At 33.5% G+C, this 15,472-nt stretch overlaps 2 protein-coding genes across 2 annotated transcripts; both read left to right on the top strand.

Annotated features, from left to right (window-relative positions):
- The first annotated feature begins 6,771 nt into the window (after positions 1-6,771).
- On the top strand, positions 6,772-7,905 carry LOC111378814 (cyclin-D3-1-like). Its single transcript, XM_023002085.1, has 3 exons — positions 6,772-7,364; positions 7,447-7,648; positions 7,736-7,905. Exons 1-3 carry the CDS (start codon positions 6,891-6,893, stop codon positions 7,903-7,905), a joined length of 846 nt encoding a protein of 281 aa, XP_022857853.1. The 5' UTR covers positions 6,772-6,890.
- A 402-nt stretch (positions 7,906-8,307) lies between these two features.
- On the top strand, positions 8,308-10,116 carry LOC111378817 (cyclin-D3-1-like). Its single transcript, XM_023002088.1, has 4 exons — positions 8,308-9,059; positions 9,142-9,343; positions 9,431-9,561; positions 9,629-10,116. Exons 1-4 carry the CDS (start codon positions 8,586-8,588, stop codon positions 9,905-9,907), a joined length of 1,086 nt encoding a protein of 361 aa, XP_022857856.1. The 5' UTR covers positions 8,308-8,585; the 3' UTR covers positions 9,908-10,116.
- Positions 10,117-15,472: the final 5,356 nt, after the last annotated feature.

The raw sequence follows: 15,472 nt of genomic DNA, 5'->3' as shown, positions 1-15,472 counted from the left end.
TTTTTTTTTTTGACACAATGACACATAATTGTCGCAGGTAATTTTGATTTTAGGATCCACTAAGTCTACGGACTTATGGCTCTTCATTATTCACTTGCACATTGATCGACACCCCGAGTTCAAACAATCGAGGTGCTTTTTTGTCGTGAGAACTGATGGTGGATGGATAGACTTCTCCTATCAGAAGTGCCTTTGAGCTTACATCCGAGACGAGTACCCCTTTGACGCAAAAAGATTTATAAAAGAACATTTTAAATATGGTAATGGCCGACTTTTCTGAGATGGTTTCTTTCTATATTGACATTGAAGTATGACTTTTACATCACCAGAGGCATCTCGGTTTTAGACAATATTTAAGATGGATGGTTATTGTTTATACTTACTCAGCTGCCCACATCTCCCACTATGACACCATTTTTCAATGTGGTAGCTATTAGTTGACTAGCAGCACTTCAATTTATTTTGAGACAAAGAAATGATTGAATATCAATCTATTTTCTCTTGGCTGTTGTATTGTATTGTTGACAAGAAGTTCATTGCATGTAAATGAGTATTCTCCCTCATTTTTGAGGCATGATTCTTTTTGAAGAAGTGACATGATGTACAGATGATCTGTTCTGATGTTAATTTTGAACTAAAAGGTTTATATTACGGCAAACCATGAGTTGTGAATAGAGATGTAAATTAGCAGTGATCCAATTTTTTGGTCGCATGTATTATCCCGTATATCTAGAAATTATAAGCTTCTATTGCGATTATGATGCTTAATATTTGAGATAGATCCAGTTTAGCAATTGTTTCCTACTTGAAAATATGAAAATTCAACTGTTTCATTACTTGAGATTAACCTAGAATACAGTATAGTTTCATTTACATAAAACAATTTATATTGTAAAATGTTAACTTGTACCTAGTTTTCTAAAAAGCATAATTATGGCTAGATGGGAAGTCAAGCTTCAAGATTTTAAATAAGCTTCCTGCCTAGGTGAAGAACAGTACCTAGACGAGTTTTATGAACGGCAATGAAAAGTGATTGTGACTATAGCAATAGGATGTTTTTGACCATATATGTTGCCTTTTAATTTGATTGTTCGATAGCATGAGTCACATCAGAGTCAGACAATAGAGTTGTCAAATAGTCAAGCTGTGTTTGTTTACCAGCTGGAACTTTCATGGATTTTGTGTTAGCTCATCAATTCATCAATCAAATATTGACGGAAATTTTCATTGTTTATGCACCCGTAAATTGAGTTGTGGAAGAGTTAAAATCTTTGGACTGGATTTGACATGATTGGATGGTTCTAAACTGCTTTAAGCATGGAGAAGCAAAAAATGTATCTTGGCTCCATGCTTAAAAGAAATGTACAAGAGATTAAAACGCTACTTCAAGCCAATGCGAGTTTTCATCAAGTGATAAGCGGATTTGGATTGGGGACAAGTTATACGCGTGATTTTCTTTTCAGTATTTTTTTTCTAGTTACTTTCAGCTCGATGATACTTTGGTATTTTGTGTGAATCTTGAAAACAACTAAACATGCATATTGTTCACAATGCTCTAGGTCCAAATCTTGATTGTGATTAGTGTCTCTTCGCTATGCTATCAATGTTAGTCAAGTCAAATTTGTTAAAATCGTAACATTCTAATTCTACAGTTCGGTGAATATTTGTACTACGGGCTAGTCCCATTGGCTTAAGGAGCTTTGGTCTTACTGTCTCCCATCTGACTTAGCCCTTGTTTGAGCCTCATTATTTGGTTAAGAATGTATTTTGAAATAGTAGATTAATATATGATATGTGGTTAAAAAATAAGGAAAATTTTGAATATGTATGTAATATCATTTGACACGAAATCGTTTAAAAACTTTAAAGAGTAATTCAAATGGATCTAGGGAATGACCTGCTGTATTTGTGGACAAGCAAAAGTTTGTCGAGAAACGAATTTCAAGAATGTGTTGTTAAAAAGAAGAGAATAAAAAATATATTTTGAAAATAGTAGGGATCAAATGAGGGCTTAAAGTAGAGAGAGAGAGAATCGAGAAAAAGTGTGAGTTATCCGACTTTGATCAGATTGCAGAAATAAAACAGTAGTATTGACCATGATTTTCGGTTAGAAATTTAAATTTTGTTCCGAAGTCAATAAATAGTGAGAAATGCTCCATGTTCATATCAATTAAATTTAATCTATATACCTGTAAATTCATCTATACAAAAAATCTGCGCAAGTAACATTTTTGATAAATAATTAAGCTGCAAAATGATTAACTACGGCAATGTAACTACTCTTTCAACATTAACTCAAATCTAAATTGAGTTTGGATCAAATTCTACTATTCCAAAATCTAAAACAGCATCAAGCATTAGGATTCAACGGTTTTGATAGTTTGATTATCCATGTAACGTATGAGAATAATAAAGGCATATTTGCCACACTTTTGAAAAGTCAAAATTTACTTTCGAGTGAAAAGCTGTTTTATTTTTTTTTAACCTATTTGAAATTTTTTTGTAAATTTCTAAAATGTAGAAATAAAAATTGAATAGGTGGTGGATTTTGAAGCGTGAGTGTGACCCATAAATATAAGCAACACGACTACCATGAGTAATGGCTCTTTTTGTCGCTCCTCCCCTGCAAGCAGAAGTCCTTTTTTGTCTCACATTCTCTCTCTAGAGCGAGCTTCATTCAGACCTCGAATATTGAGTCTTTAAAGACACAAGAGAAAGCAAAGAAAACAACTTATCATTGCCACCCTCTCTCTATTGCAATACAACATTACAACTTGACTTGGCCCTGTTTGGTTTTGACTTTTCACCCCTCAAAATTTTTTCATTACTTTCAATAGCCAGTTGTCGTTTTTTACTACTTTACTCATAGGTGAGATTCACTTTTTCCTCTAACAATTAAAAAATTGATTCTTATAATCACTATTGACCTGACCCTTATATTCAAGTCGAGTCCTTTGTGACGTCAAATAGTCAAGCTGTGTTTGTTTACCAGCTGGAACTTTCATGGATTTTGTGTTAGCTCATCAATTCATCAATCAAATATTGACGGAAATTTTCATTGTTTATGCACCCGTAAATTGAGTTGTGGAAGAGTTAAAATCTTTGGACTGGATTTGACATGATTGGATGGTTCTAAACTGCTTTAAGTATGGAGAAGCAAAAAATGTATCTTGGCTCCATGCTTAAAAGAAATGTACAAGAGATTAAAATGCTACTTCAAGCCAATGCGAGTTTTCATCAAGTGATAAGCGGATTTGGATTGGGTACAAGTTATACGCGTGATTTTCTTTTCAGTATTTTTTTTCTAGTTACTTTCAGCTCGATGATACTTTGGTATTTTGTGTGAATCTTGAAAACAACTAAACATGCATATTGTTCACAATGCTCTAGGTCCAAATCTTGATTGTGATTAGTGTCTCTTCGCTATGCTATCAATGTTAGTCAAGTCAAATTTGTTAAAATTGTAACATTCTAATTCTACAGTTCGGTGAATATTTGTACTACGGGCTAGTCCCATTGGCTTAAGGAGCTTTGGTCTTACTGTCTCCCATCTGACTTAGCCCTTGTTTGAGCCTCATTATTTGGTTAAGAATGCATTTTGAAATAGTAGATTAATATAGGATACGTGGTTAAAAAATAAGGAAATTTTTGAATATGTATGTAATATCATTTGACACGAAACCGGTTAAAAACTTTAAAGAGTAATTCAAATGAATCTAGGGAATGACCTGCTGTATTTATGGACAAGCAAAAGTTTGTTGAGAAACGAATCTCGAAAATGTGTGGTTAAAAAGAAGAGAATAAAAAATGTATTTTGAAAATGATAGGGATCAAATGAGGGCTTAAAGGAGAGAGAGAGAGAGAGAGAGAATTGAGAAAAAGTGTGAGTTATCCAACTTTGATCAGATTGCAGAAATAAAACAGTGGTATTGACCATGATTTTCGGTTAGAAACTTAAAATTTGTTCCGAAGTCAATAAATAGTGAGAAATGCTACATGTTCATATCAATTAAATTTCATCTATATACCTGTAAATTCATCTATACAAAAAATCTGCGCAAGTAATATTTTTGATAAATAATTAAGCTGCAAAATGATTAACTACGGCAATGTAACTACTCTTTCAACATTAACTCAAATCTAAATTGAGTTTGGATCAAATTCTACCATTCCAAAATCTAAAACAGCATCAAGCATTAGGATTCAGCGGTTTTGATAGTTTTGATTATCCATGTAAAGTATGAGAATAATAAAGGCATATTTGCCACACTTTTGAAAAGTCAAAATTTACTTTCGAGCGAAAAGCTGTTTTTTTTTTTTTTTTTTTTTTTTTTTTACTTTTTTTATTTTTTTTTTTATTTTTTTTTTTTTACCTATTTGAATTTTTTTTGTAAATTTCTAAAACGTAGAAATAAAAATTGAATAGGTGGTGGATTTTGAAGCGTGAGTGTGACCCATAAATATAAGCAACACAACTACCATGAGTAATGACTCTTTTTGTCGCCCCTCCCCTGCAAGCAGTAGTCCTTTTTTGTTTCACATTCTCTCTCTAGGGCGACTTCATTCAGACCTCGAATATTGAGCCTTTAAAGACACAAGAGAAAGCAAAGAAAGCAACTTATCATTGCCCCCCTCTCTCTATTGCAATACAACATTACAACTTGACTTGGCCCCGTTTGGTTTTGACTTTTCATCCCTCAAAATTTTTTCATTACTTTCAATAGCCAGTTGTCGTTTTTTACTACTTTACTCATAGGTGGGATTCATTTTTTCCTCTAACAATTAAAAAATTGATTCTTATAATCACTATTGACCTGACCCTTATATTCAAGTCGAGTCCTTTGTGACTACGTGTAGTGACTAAGTTTCTTGGTAAATACGGTAGTCACACTGTATTTTTCACTGCATGCATTATTAGACTATTCCTTAGGAAACTTCAAGACATTTTTAATCTACCTATTCTTACCTGTTTGCACTCTGCAGCAAAAATCTTTGAATTCCAGTATCGCTATCTCAAATTTTTCATTGGGAACTGAATTGTCACACACACATTTGCCTCTAAGGTAACTTTTTCCTTTGTTTTTAGGTCACGAAACTTCAATTAGTCCGTTATATTTCACCACATTTCATCCCCCTAAATTACTTTGTTGACCTTTATACCGTAATTTAGGAATGACAATCGGGCTCGTTGGCTCGACTCGAAAAATGCTCGAGCCCGATCGACTTGAGGCTCGGAAGAACCGAGCCAAGGCTCGAGCTGAGCCTCATTTTGGGGTGCTGAGCAAAGTTGAGCCGGCCCGTGTGGCTCGCCGGCTCGGACTTACAGGTCTATATTTAAAAAATATATATATACAAAAAAAAAATTATTTTAAAGGCAGCTGGTTGTTGCCATGTTTATAGAAAAAAAAAAAAGGGCCCGAGCCTAAAGCTCGGGTTGAGCCTAATTTTTTTGACCAAGCTTTTACTCGGCCCGGCTCGAGCCCAGAAAAAGGCTCGATTATTTTATTCGAGCCAAGCTCGAGTCTAAAAGTTCGGCTCGTGAACCGGCTCGGCTCGATTCTACTCTACTCGTTGACATCCCTACCGTAACTGATATCAATAGGTGCCAGAATGGTGAATTTTGAAACGAAATGACCAATTAAGATAAATTAAAATTTAGTGACCCAATTGAGTTTTCGTTTAAACTTCACTGATTGTACATGAAATTTACCCTTTATGAGTATTTTATTTACTTGTTTATCAAACTTCCTTTAATTAAATTTCAATTTGAAGGGCTGTAAATAAATATAACCTGGAGTCCAGTAATAGAATGGACCACCTTTGTGTGTCTATTTAAAAATCTTCGTTGGATTTTGGCCATTTACTCTTCAAAAGGGGGAAAAAATGAAGAAGAAAAGACAGAGCAACTCAACCTTTTGGCTGCTTTTTGGTTGAGATGAGAGCTTTTGGCAAATAAAGAGCAGTAGAAAATAGTAAAAAGTAAATACTGTATTCTTCTTTCTTTAGTTAATAAAACCATGCGCGTGTTAATATACACGATTATCAGCATATTACACAATAAAACGCTAGAAGAAGCCATCTCGTATAAGATGGAATTTTTTTTTTTTTTTTTTTTTTTTTTTTTTTTTTTTTTTTTTTTTTTTTTTTTTTTTTTTTTTTTTTTTTTTTTTTTTTTTTTTTTTTTTTTTTTTTTTTTTTTTTTTACCTATTTGAATTTTTTTTGTAAATTTCTAAAACGTAGAAATAAAAATTGAATAGGTGGTGGATTTTGAAGCGTGAGTGTGACCCATAAATATAAGCAACACAACTACCATGAGTAATGACTCTTTTTGTCGCCCCTCCCCTGCAAGCAGTAGTCCTTTTTTGTTTCACATTCTCTCTCTAGGGCGACTTCATTCAGACCTCGAATATTGAGCCTTTAAAGACACAAGAGAAAGCAAAGAAAGCAACTTATCATTGCCCCCCTCTCTCTATTGCAATACAACATTACAACTTGACTTGGCCCCGTTTGGTTTTGACTTTTCATCCCTCAAAATTTTTTCATTACTTTCAATAGCCAGTTGTCGTTTTTTACTACTTTACTCATAGGTGGGATTCATTTTTTCCTCTAACAATTAAAAAATTGATTCTTATAATCACTATTGACCTGACCCTTATATTCAAGTCGAGTCCTTTGTGACTACGTGTAGTGACTAAGTTTCTTGGTAAATACGGTAGTCACACTGTATTTTTCACTGCATGCATTATTAGACTATTCCTTAGGANCCTCTACAACTTCCCACAGAGATGGCTCAGTGCACGTCTCTAGCCCTCTGTTTCTCTATCATGCTATTCACTTGTGCTTGATTTTAATGAATGCTATGCTTTGAAATTCATCTTCTTGGAAGAATATGGCTTCTGATCAACCAAATTTTCCATTAGCTTTAGATGCTTTGTATTGTGAGGAGGAACATTGGGATAATGGAGGAGTTGAAAACAGAGAAGAAGAGAGCAGATTTCTTTCTGATTTCGTAAATTGCCAACGTCCAGTGGTGTTATTGGAGCAGGATTTGTTTTGGGAAGATGAAGAGTTGAGTACTTTGTTGTCGAAAGAGCAGGAAAATGAACTGTACAATGGGATTCAAGAGAACCCATCTTTGGCTAAGGCCAGAGGTGAGGCAGTAGAGTGGATGCTCAAGGTTATTGAATATTACTCTTTTTCAGCCCTCACTGCGGTTCTTGCAGTTAACTATTTGGATAGGTTCCTCTGTGGCTTTCATTCTCACAATGAGAAGCCATGGATGACTCAACTAGCAGCTGTGGCTTGTCTTTCTTTGGCTGCAAAAGTTGAGGAAACTCAAGTGCCTCTTCTTTTAGACTTCCAAGTAAGTAAAATCCAGAACTTCGATGGATCTCTTCTTGTGTAAAATGGTTAGATGATTTATATGGAATTCTTATTGTGAATAGGTGGAAGAGTCTAAATATGTGTTTGAGGCGAAAACAATTCAAAGAATGGAGATTTTAGTCCTGTCCATACTTCAGTGGAAGATGAATCCAGTGACCCCACTTTCATTTCTCGATTACATTGCAAGGAGGCTGGGATTGAAGAGCAATTTGTGCTTTGAATTTCTCAGGAGATGCGAGTGCTTGCTTCTGTCAATCATTGCTGGTAAGCCTTTTCTCAATATTGTCAAAGTTTTCCCTTTTGAGCTTCTTTTACTCATTCTCTTTTATTCTTCTGCTATATCAATTGCAGATTATAGATTCATGTGTTATAAATACTGTATTCTTCTTTCTTTAGTTAATAAAACCATGCGCGTGTTAATATACACGATTATCAGCATATTACACAATAAAACGCTAGAAGAAGCCATCTCGTATAAGATGGACCATAGCTGGTTGATCCAGCTTATTTCAACTAATTAATCGCAAAACAATGCTATATGTACGTATAGATTTATCAGATGGAGTTACGGAATACCGGATGGCAACATTTCATGGAGTTCGGATAAAAATTAAAGTTAAAACAACCAATAAGGTGATGTCATCTCAGCACCTGTCCGTCTTGTACAATTTATCTATACAACCAACTTTATTCTTAAAATAATTCCCTGCATATAGGAGATTATTCACAGCTGCACCTGTATGGTGCAATTTTTGCCCATATTCAGTACAAAACTTATGAATTTTTGCCAAATATTATTTTGTAAAAGGTCTGTCAAAATATTTTTGTACTTGTAGTGTAACCGTTATTCTTAATCGCACATAATCTGTGCCCCGTGGGCCCCTCCCTATTCAGATGAATCCATATATACGTATAACATGCGTACAAGCACTCACGTGTCGAGTTATTGTGCTGCTCGATCCATGATTCACATTTCACACACACCTAACAGAGAGACTACAATAGCTGGCCTTAGCTCAAAGCCCACTTAGCCAGTATCCATAAAAACGCAATCTGTGGGCATTGGCTATGGTCTCCCTCTACAACTTCCCACAGAGATGGCTCAGTGCACGTCTCTAGCCCTCTGTTTCTCTATCATGCTATTCACTTGTGCTTGATTGTAATGAATGCTATGCTTTGAAATTCATCTTCTTGGAAGAAGATGGCTTCTGATCAACCAAATTTTCCATTAGCTTTAGATGCTTTGTATTGTGAGGAGGAACATTGGGATAATGGAGGAGTTGAAAACAGAGTAGAAGAGAGCAGATTTCTTTCTGATTTCGTAAATTGCCAACGTCCAGTGGTGTTATTGGAGCAGGATTTGTTTTGGGAAGATGAAGAGTTGAGTACTTTGTTGTCGAAAGAGCAGGAAAATGAACTGTACAATGGGATTCAAGAGAACCCATCTTTGGCTAAGGCCAGAGGTGAGGCAGTAGAGTGGATGCTCAAGGTTATTGAATATTACTCTTTTTCAGCCCTCACTGCGGTTCTTGCAGTTAACTATTTGGATAGGTTCCTCTGTGGCTTTCATTCTCACAATGAGAAGCCATGGATGACTCAACTAGCAGCTGTGGCTTGTCTTTCTTTGGCTGCAAAAGTTGAGGAAACTCAAGTGCCTCTTCTTTTAGACTTCCAAGTAAGTAAAATCCAGAACTTCGATGGATCTCTTCTTGTGTAAAATGGTTAGATGATTTATATGGAATTCTTATTGTGAATAGGTGGAAGAGTCTAAATATGTGTTTGAGGCGAAAACAATTCAAAGAATGGAGATTTTAGTCCTGTCCATACTTCAGTGGAAGATGAATCCAGTGACCCCACTTTCATTTCTCGATTACATTGCAAGGAGGCTGGGATTGAAGAGCAATTTGTGCTTTGAATTTCTCAGGAGATGCGAGTGCTTGCTTCTGTCAATCATTGCTGGTAAGCCTTTTCTCAATATTGTCAAAGTTTTCCCTTTTGAGCTTCTTTTACTCATTCTCTTTTATTCTTCTGCTATATCAATTGCAGATTATAGATTCATGTGTTATCTGCCTTCTACACTAGCCAATGCCACAATGCTGTACATTTTCAGTAGCTTACAGTCTTGCATTGGAATAGAATACCAAGATCAACTATTAGGCATTACGGGAATCGACAAGGTTTGTAACTTCAGAATCTCTTTTAGAATATTTTGGGCGCAAGAAATTAAAATGTGCAATGAAACAGGACAAAGTGGAGGAATGCAGTAGTCTAATACAGGAGGTGGCAACAAGGATTCAGTTCCATTCATTGAACAAAAGAAAGTTTGGATCATTGCCAGGCAGCCCCAAAGGGGTTGTGGATGTTTCTTTTAGCTTTGATAGCTCAAATTATTCGTGGGAAGTGTGTACTTCAGCAGCAACATCAGTTTCTTCCTCACCAGAGCCTTTATCCAAGAAAATCAAGAATCTGCATACTTCAAATGAAGCAGATACTTTTAGCTATTCCCACCAAGTCCAAGACTAAGACTCTTCATTTCCAATTTTCATTTCACCATGTAGATGATGATGAAGAATAAGATTTTATCTGTTGTAATGTGTTAAATTGCCTACCATCTTTCCAAATCATTTGATGTGTTTGAAGTGTAAGGTGAAGATGGTTGGCATTTTAGCATCCGGGATGAATCCATTGAATAATTTCATTTCTATTTATGGGTATCTTTTTATTTTAATTAATTATATAGAGGATTTTGTAGATTTTCCTCCTGCTGCGTTTTTCAACATGCGCAAAATATCAAATGAAAACTGCATGTCACGAGAGGAACATTTTGTCGGCCACTGGCATCATTAGTTGGATTTGAAGTATTTTGTTTTTGAGGTTTGGCTCAGATTGATAATGATTAAATTCTATATTTTAATTTAAGTTAAAGTTAATAATTAATTTTAATCATATAAGTTTCATAAATTTTTAATTATATATTTTATTAATTTTTAATAAAATTTATTAAAAAACTGATTTCGAGTTGAAGTGATAGGTCGGTGTAACTGTGAGACAGACAGATCTGTGTGTTTCGAATTTTGAGGCTAATTTGACTAATGAAAAGAAATTAAAAGGTAAAGAAAGAAACGGTGGGATTGGGGTCCTCTTGATTTAAGAGAATTTCTTTCATTTTAGACAATGTCCAATGAGTAATGGGTGGTATTTAACACTTGACTCATGTAGTTTAACAATAAATCATAATTTCTCACCTTTAATTGAATTTATTATTTAGTGTCAGAAATATTGTCATTTAGACTGATTTTTAAATAAATAGCTTTACTCGTATTTAGCCCCTGTTTGAGAATCATTATTTCAAAATTCCTTATTTTGCATGCTCATTTTAAATCACACATTCACATATTAAAAGATTTTGCATGTAATTCAAAATATTTTTCTATATTTTAACCACACATTCTCCAAAAGTTCACTATTCAAAACTTTATTTTTGTCGAATAATGGCCCTTAAACAGGGCCTTGGTGGTTGAAAAAATATAAAGCGTGACTAAATTACAATGTCAAGTTTCATACGTGGACGAAATTTTCGGTGTGGGTTGGCGCCCTTTTTTTTAGAAAAAAGCTTCTATTATTTGGATTAGTATTTAGGTGAAATGTAAGATGAAAGATTTCGATCTACGTGGTAGTGATGTCATTTAAAATTTATTTCCAAGAGATGTTATATACAATTCAATATTACTAGTATATTTTTTCTTCAAAAATAAGAAACATATAATAGGACTTTGAATAGGATATAAATTTTAACAAGTCAATATGTTTAATAGAGATTTTGAATCTGGACGTAAATTGTACAATAGCTTGACAAATTCGTATATGATATTTTGATAAGATATCATATTTGAACAAATTGAGATTTTTAGCTAAACGATTCCTTCTTAAATTGTATTTGAACTGAATTATCCAATTTGGTTTGCACTTAATTGTACCACAAACGACGTACAAACAGCCTCGCATGTGCTTTTCTTAACCACTTTAAATTATAAGGGATCATTACAAATGGCTTTATTCCTCAACCATAAATATATTATATGTAATGTACAAGCTTTTTTGCAAATTCTTTATATAATTCTCTCATTGATCCTCCATACCGTGATTGTCAGACCAATATACAGACATGTCATACGTCTTTTAAAGAAAATAATTTTTCCGGTCACTTTTTTAAACTTTTATATAAGTTAATTTAATCTAATAAGGGTGTTTTATCGTCCTCGATTGGCAATTTGTTCGCATCTCGAACGTTGCATTATGCTCAAAGGAAGAAAAGAAAGATGTAGAAAATGGAGGGCAAAAGGCAAATAACAATAATAATAATATTTACTATAGTAGCATTAAAGGAGAATTGGAATAAGAAAAATGTGCAGATTAAAGAAGAAAGGAAAAAGTAAAGGAATGTTGAAAATGGAGGACAGAGGCAGTATCTTTTGATTTAGGGTGAGATGTCTTTTTGTTTTCAATGCTTTTGATAGTTCTAAGAGATTAGACCTTTTTTTCCAACCATATAATTACACGGGCCAATATGGTAGGACCATAAAACCACTTTAAAAAAAATAAAATAAAAATTCAAATATGTTTAAAAGTAGTTTCTTAGTTTAAGAAATAATTTTCGACTTTTCTCATATATGTTATGTGGATTGTAGTGATAAATCATCTTAAATAAAATTAGTAACGCTTGCATGTCACTTAAACGGATGCTAGATAACATTATTCTTATTATAAAAAATGATGATAAATGATCACTTTGAAAGATTGTGTATAAAAAAATGACATTATTGCAGAGTGCCCAAGAATATACATATGTACCAAAATACATTCAAATTATTAAATACTAAGCCCTTGTTAGCCCCATTTTAGAGGAGAAAATGAATTTTTGGATAGTGTATTGATGGGAAATGTGTGGTTAAAAATTAAGAAAAGAATTTGATTTACGTATAATATTATTTTATTAAAAAATTTGTGGTTGAAATGATGTCAAATCACTGTTGAAAAATGTATTTTGATGAAAAAATGGGGTTCAAACAAGGGCTAAACAATGACTTAGGTCATTGATTTTCAAATAATTATTTCCTCAAGATTGATGCACCTGGTATTGGTGGGTTGTTGTACTTAGTCTACTCAAATCTCGAATTTTCATCGGTCTTTGTGGACCACATTTGGAAATCCCTTCATGTCTACCTTGTTCATAATTAATCATACAAAGTATAAAAAACAAGGGGAAGTATTGATAATAAATAATAATTTTGGACTATAGGGAGTTGAAAATTGACGAGTATCGTGTTAATCATACATATTAAAATGCTTAAGTTGTTAAGAGTGTATGTGTGTCTATATATATATATTCGTTGAATTTCCCTCTTTAATATTGTGCACCTGCACAATTTTTGATAAACGAAAATGACAAGACTTGAATTTTGATGAAATTTTTGAGTGACTCTAGTATTATGTTAATCATCTCATCTGTTGTTAAATTGTGTACACCAACGTGGTATGTCAAGTTATTTTGATTTTTATATTAAAAAATGACTGTTGCAGTTACAGGTTCAGCAAACCTTGGCATAACTTTATAATTTGCAATAATTTTGTTATCATAATTATCATCAACATCAGCAATAATAATCTTTTATTTTTTTATTACATGTTGCCTATGAGGCAAGCAATGCAATAGTCGACTAAGCAAAATGCCACGCAAGATCAGCACCTTGCTATGTATCAGCTCTTTCACATGCTTCTTTCAAAACGATTAGGTTATGCCTTTAAATGCCCCATTTAGAATATTATTATTACCCAAGGCGATGCATCACTCCTCCACTGCAATATATATCCGAGATGATAGGCATGTGCTACAACGAGCTTCTACTATAAGCCTAGTCTCGACCAAGTTGCACAAACAACATTGCACAAAGTAATTTATATGACAACTCTATAGCGACAACACCCAATCAGATCACAACTTTTCAACCTATATACAGGTTATGGAAATTACGTGAATATGATGTTTATGTATTGACACAATTGAATACGACAAGCAAAGCGGCTAGGATGAGGTCATGTATCAAATATCTAGAGTCGACCTCTTCCACCCTCCCTCCACATACAAATACTCGATCCTCTCTCATTCAAGAGTAAATGTTATCTTGAAAGTACAAACTTCGTACAAGGGTGTTCTAAAATTTGAAACTCATATTTTCGTCCATCATATCTCTTCCACGTAATATACTTCTTCATTTGGTTTGTGTGTCGAAATGCACTCCCCTCTTGCCAGTGCTACTGCTTGTGCAATCAACATGGCTATCCAAGTGTACATGTAACGACGTAGAATCCAACTACGATTGGATCTCATTGATTTGGAGGTCAACATTTTTTTTTCTTCTATTTTGTAGATTGTGACATTATCTTGCATTTTATTAAGACTGAATTGAAAAGAAAAAGAAAAAGGAAAAAAGGACAGGTCTACCTGTCGGACAATGAAGTCTGTCCAAATGTAGTAGTAGTACTAGTACCTGTATAATAATTCAACCAACAGTGTTGAGTATTAAGCCATTCAAGCCATGTCTCAATTGTTGTTTTCTTGGTATTTAATAGCAGAATTCCGTGACGAAGGTTCACAAATTAAAGTGAAAATGCCAGTGCAGTGCAGTGCAGTGCAGTGCAGGATGAGTATCCAATGGTTTATTTGGGCCAGAGATTGAATATTGTCTTCGTCTTCAAGTAAAGCCAAACATGACATTCAGGTTTAGCCATGCTGACCATTTAGTTATTGCAGTGTAAAATGGGATCTGAAGGTCGAGGCTGGGCCATCCATTTTGTGGTGGTCCAAAAATAATGAATTTCGAGTTTCAATGAGGGGACATTTGGGGCTTGCGTACTAGATGGCTCGACCGGCAGAGTTTTAACTTTCTTAAGTGCGTCAATATTTACAGAATGTGTGGATAATAATTAATAAGAACAACATCACTTGCTCGACTAGCCATAACACCCCAAGATGTTCAAGACAAAAACAAGTATGCTACAAGAACAAGCTTAAAGACAGGTTTTTTTTACACATACACGCTTGGCAAAATTTTATTTGCAGTTAAAAAATATAAAACAAAAGGTTGCCAATAAAAAACTGACAACTCATCCCCTATAAATAAGTCCCATCGTGTCATTGAACCTGTTTAACTAGTTTAATTCAAACAAAAAAGGGAGAAGCGGTAAACACAATAATTCTGCAGTACTTTTCTGGTGCAAAAAATATTCACATAGCTAGTAAAATAATTAACCTTGTACGAATAATGATGGAGTTTGAGGCTTAAATGGTTAAGTTAAGCCATAAGCTGAGGACTAAACTGTAAATTCTAGAATTGTTGGGAAATGATAGGTTTTATGTATAAATAACATTAAAATTAAATTTGGGCTTTGTGTGAAGTTTGGATGAGTTTTGATCTTTATCAGTATACAAAATTGGGCCTTTTAGGCCATGTATTTCCCTTTAAATTGTCTAAAAGAATAAAATAAGAAAACGTAATTTTAATTATAAGTGAATATGTAATTTTTTTGATAAATAATTTTCTTATTTAAAATAAGTAGGTAAGAGTTCCTAAAACTTTTTTTTTATTGTTTCACTTAGAAGCATGAAATGAGTTATCCAAACATGAAATAAATTTACTTTTTTTAAGCTTCCTTAAAAAAAAATGCAAATAAAATATTAAATATTTTTTCATTAAATTAAAACTAACAATAAGTTACGTGACATGCAAGAGTTAGTTTTAAAAAAGTAATTTTTTTACCTAAAAGTAAGAATAAATAAGTTGTCGATATGCAAACAAAAATATTTATTCTTATAAATAAATAAATAAAATTTTCTTTGTCAATAAAGGTAAAAATAAGTCGAAGTTAAGTTGATGATAATAGGTAACATTTATAAAAGATTTTCCAAGTTTAAAAAAAAAATGTTATTATGAAAAATAGGTTTATTTATTTCTCTAAAAACATGAACTAAGGTTTACTTTCAGATGATTATTTTTCTGAATAAAATTTGCAAAATATGGAATCATTTTT

The sequence above is a fragment of the Olea europaea genome, unplaced genomic scaffold, assembly GCF_002742605.1.
Source record: "Olea europaea var. sylvestris unplaced genomic scaffold, O_europaea_v1 scaffold1871, whole genome shotgun sequence".
NCBI lineage: Eukaryota > Viridiplantae > Streptophyta > Magnoliopsida > Lamiales > Oleaceae > Olea > Olea europaea.
Note: the sequence above shows the minus strand (reverse complement) of the source record. Positions and strands in the feature narration are given on the sequence as shown.

Coding starts and splice junctions, on each gene's coding strand:
- LOC111378817 (XM_023002088.1), top strand. CDS start 8,586: ATGGCTTCTGATCAACCAAATTTTCCATTAGCTTTAGATGCTTTGTAT. Junction 9,060..9,141: donor CTCTTCTTTTAGACTTCCAA/GTAAGTAAAATC, acceptor TATTGTGAATAG/GTGGAAGAGTCTAAATATGT. Junction 9,562..9,628: donor GCATTACGGGAATCGACAAG/GTTTGTAACTTC, acceptor GCAATGAAACAG/GACAAAGTGGAGGAATGCAG.
- LOC111378814 (XM_023002085.1), top strand. CDS start 6,891: ATGGCTTCTGATCAACCAAATTTTCCATTAGCTTTAGATGCTTTGTAT. Junction 7,365..7,446: donor CTCTTCTTTTAGACTTCCAA/GTAAGTAAAATC, acceptor TATTGTGAATAG/GTGGAAGAGTCTAAATATGT. Junction 7,649..7,735: donor GCTTCTGTCAATCATTGCTG/GTAAGCCTTTTC, acceptor TATCAATTGCAG/ATTATAGATTCATGTGTTAT.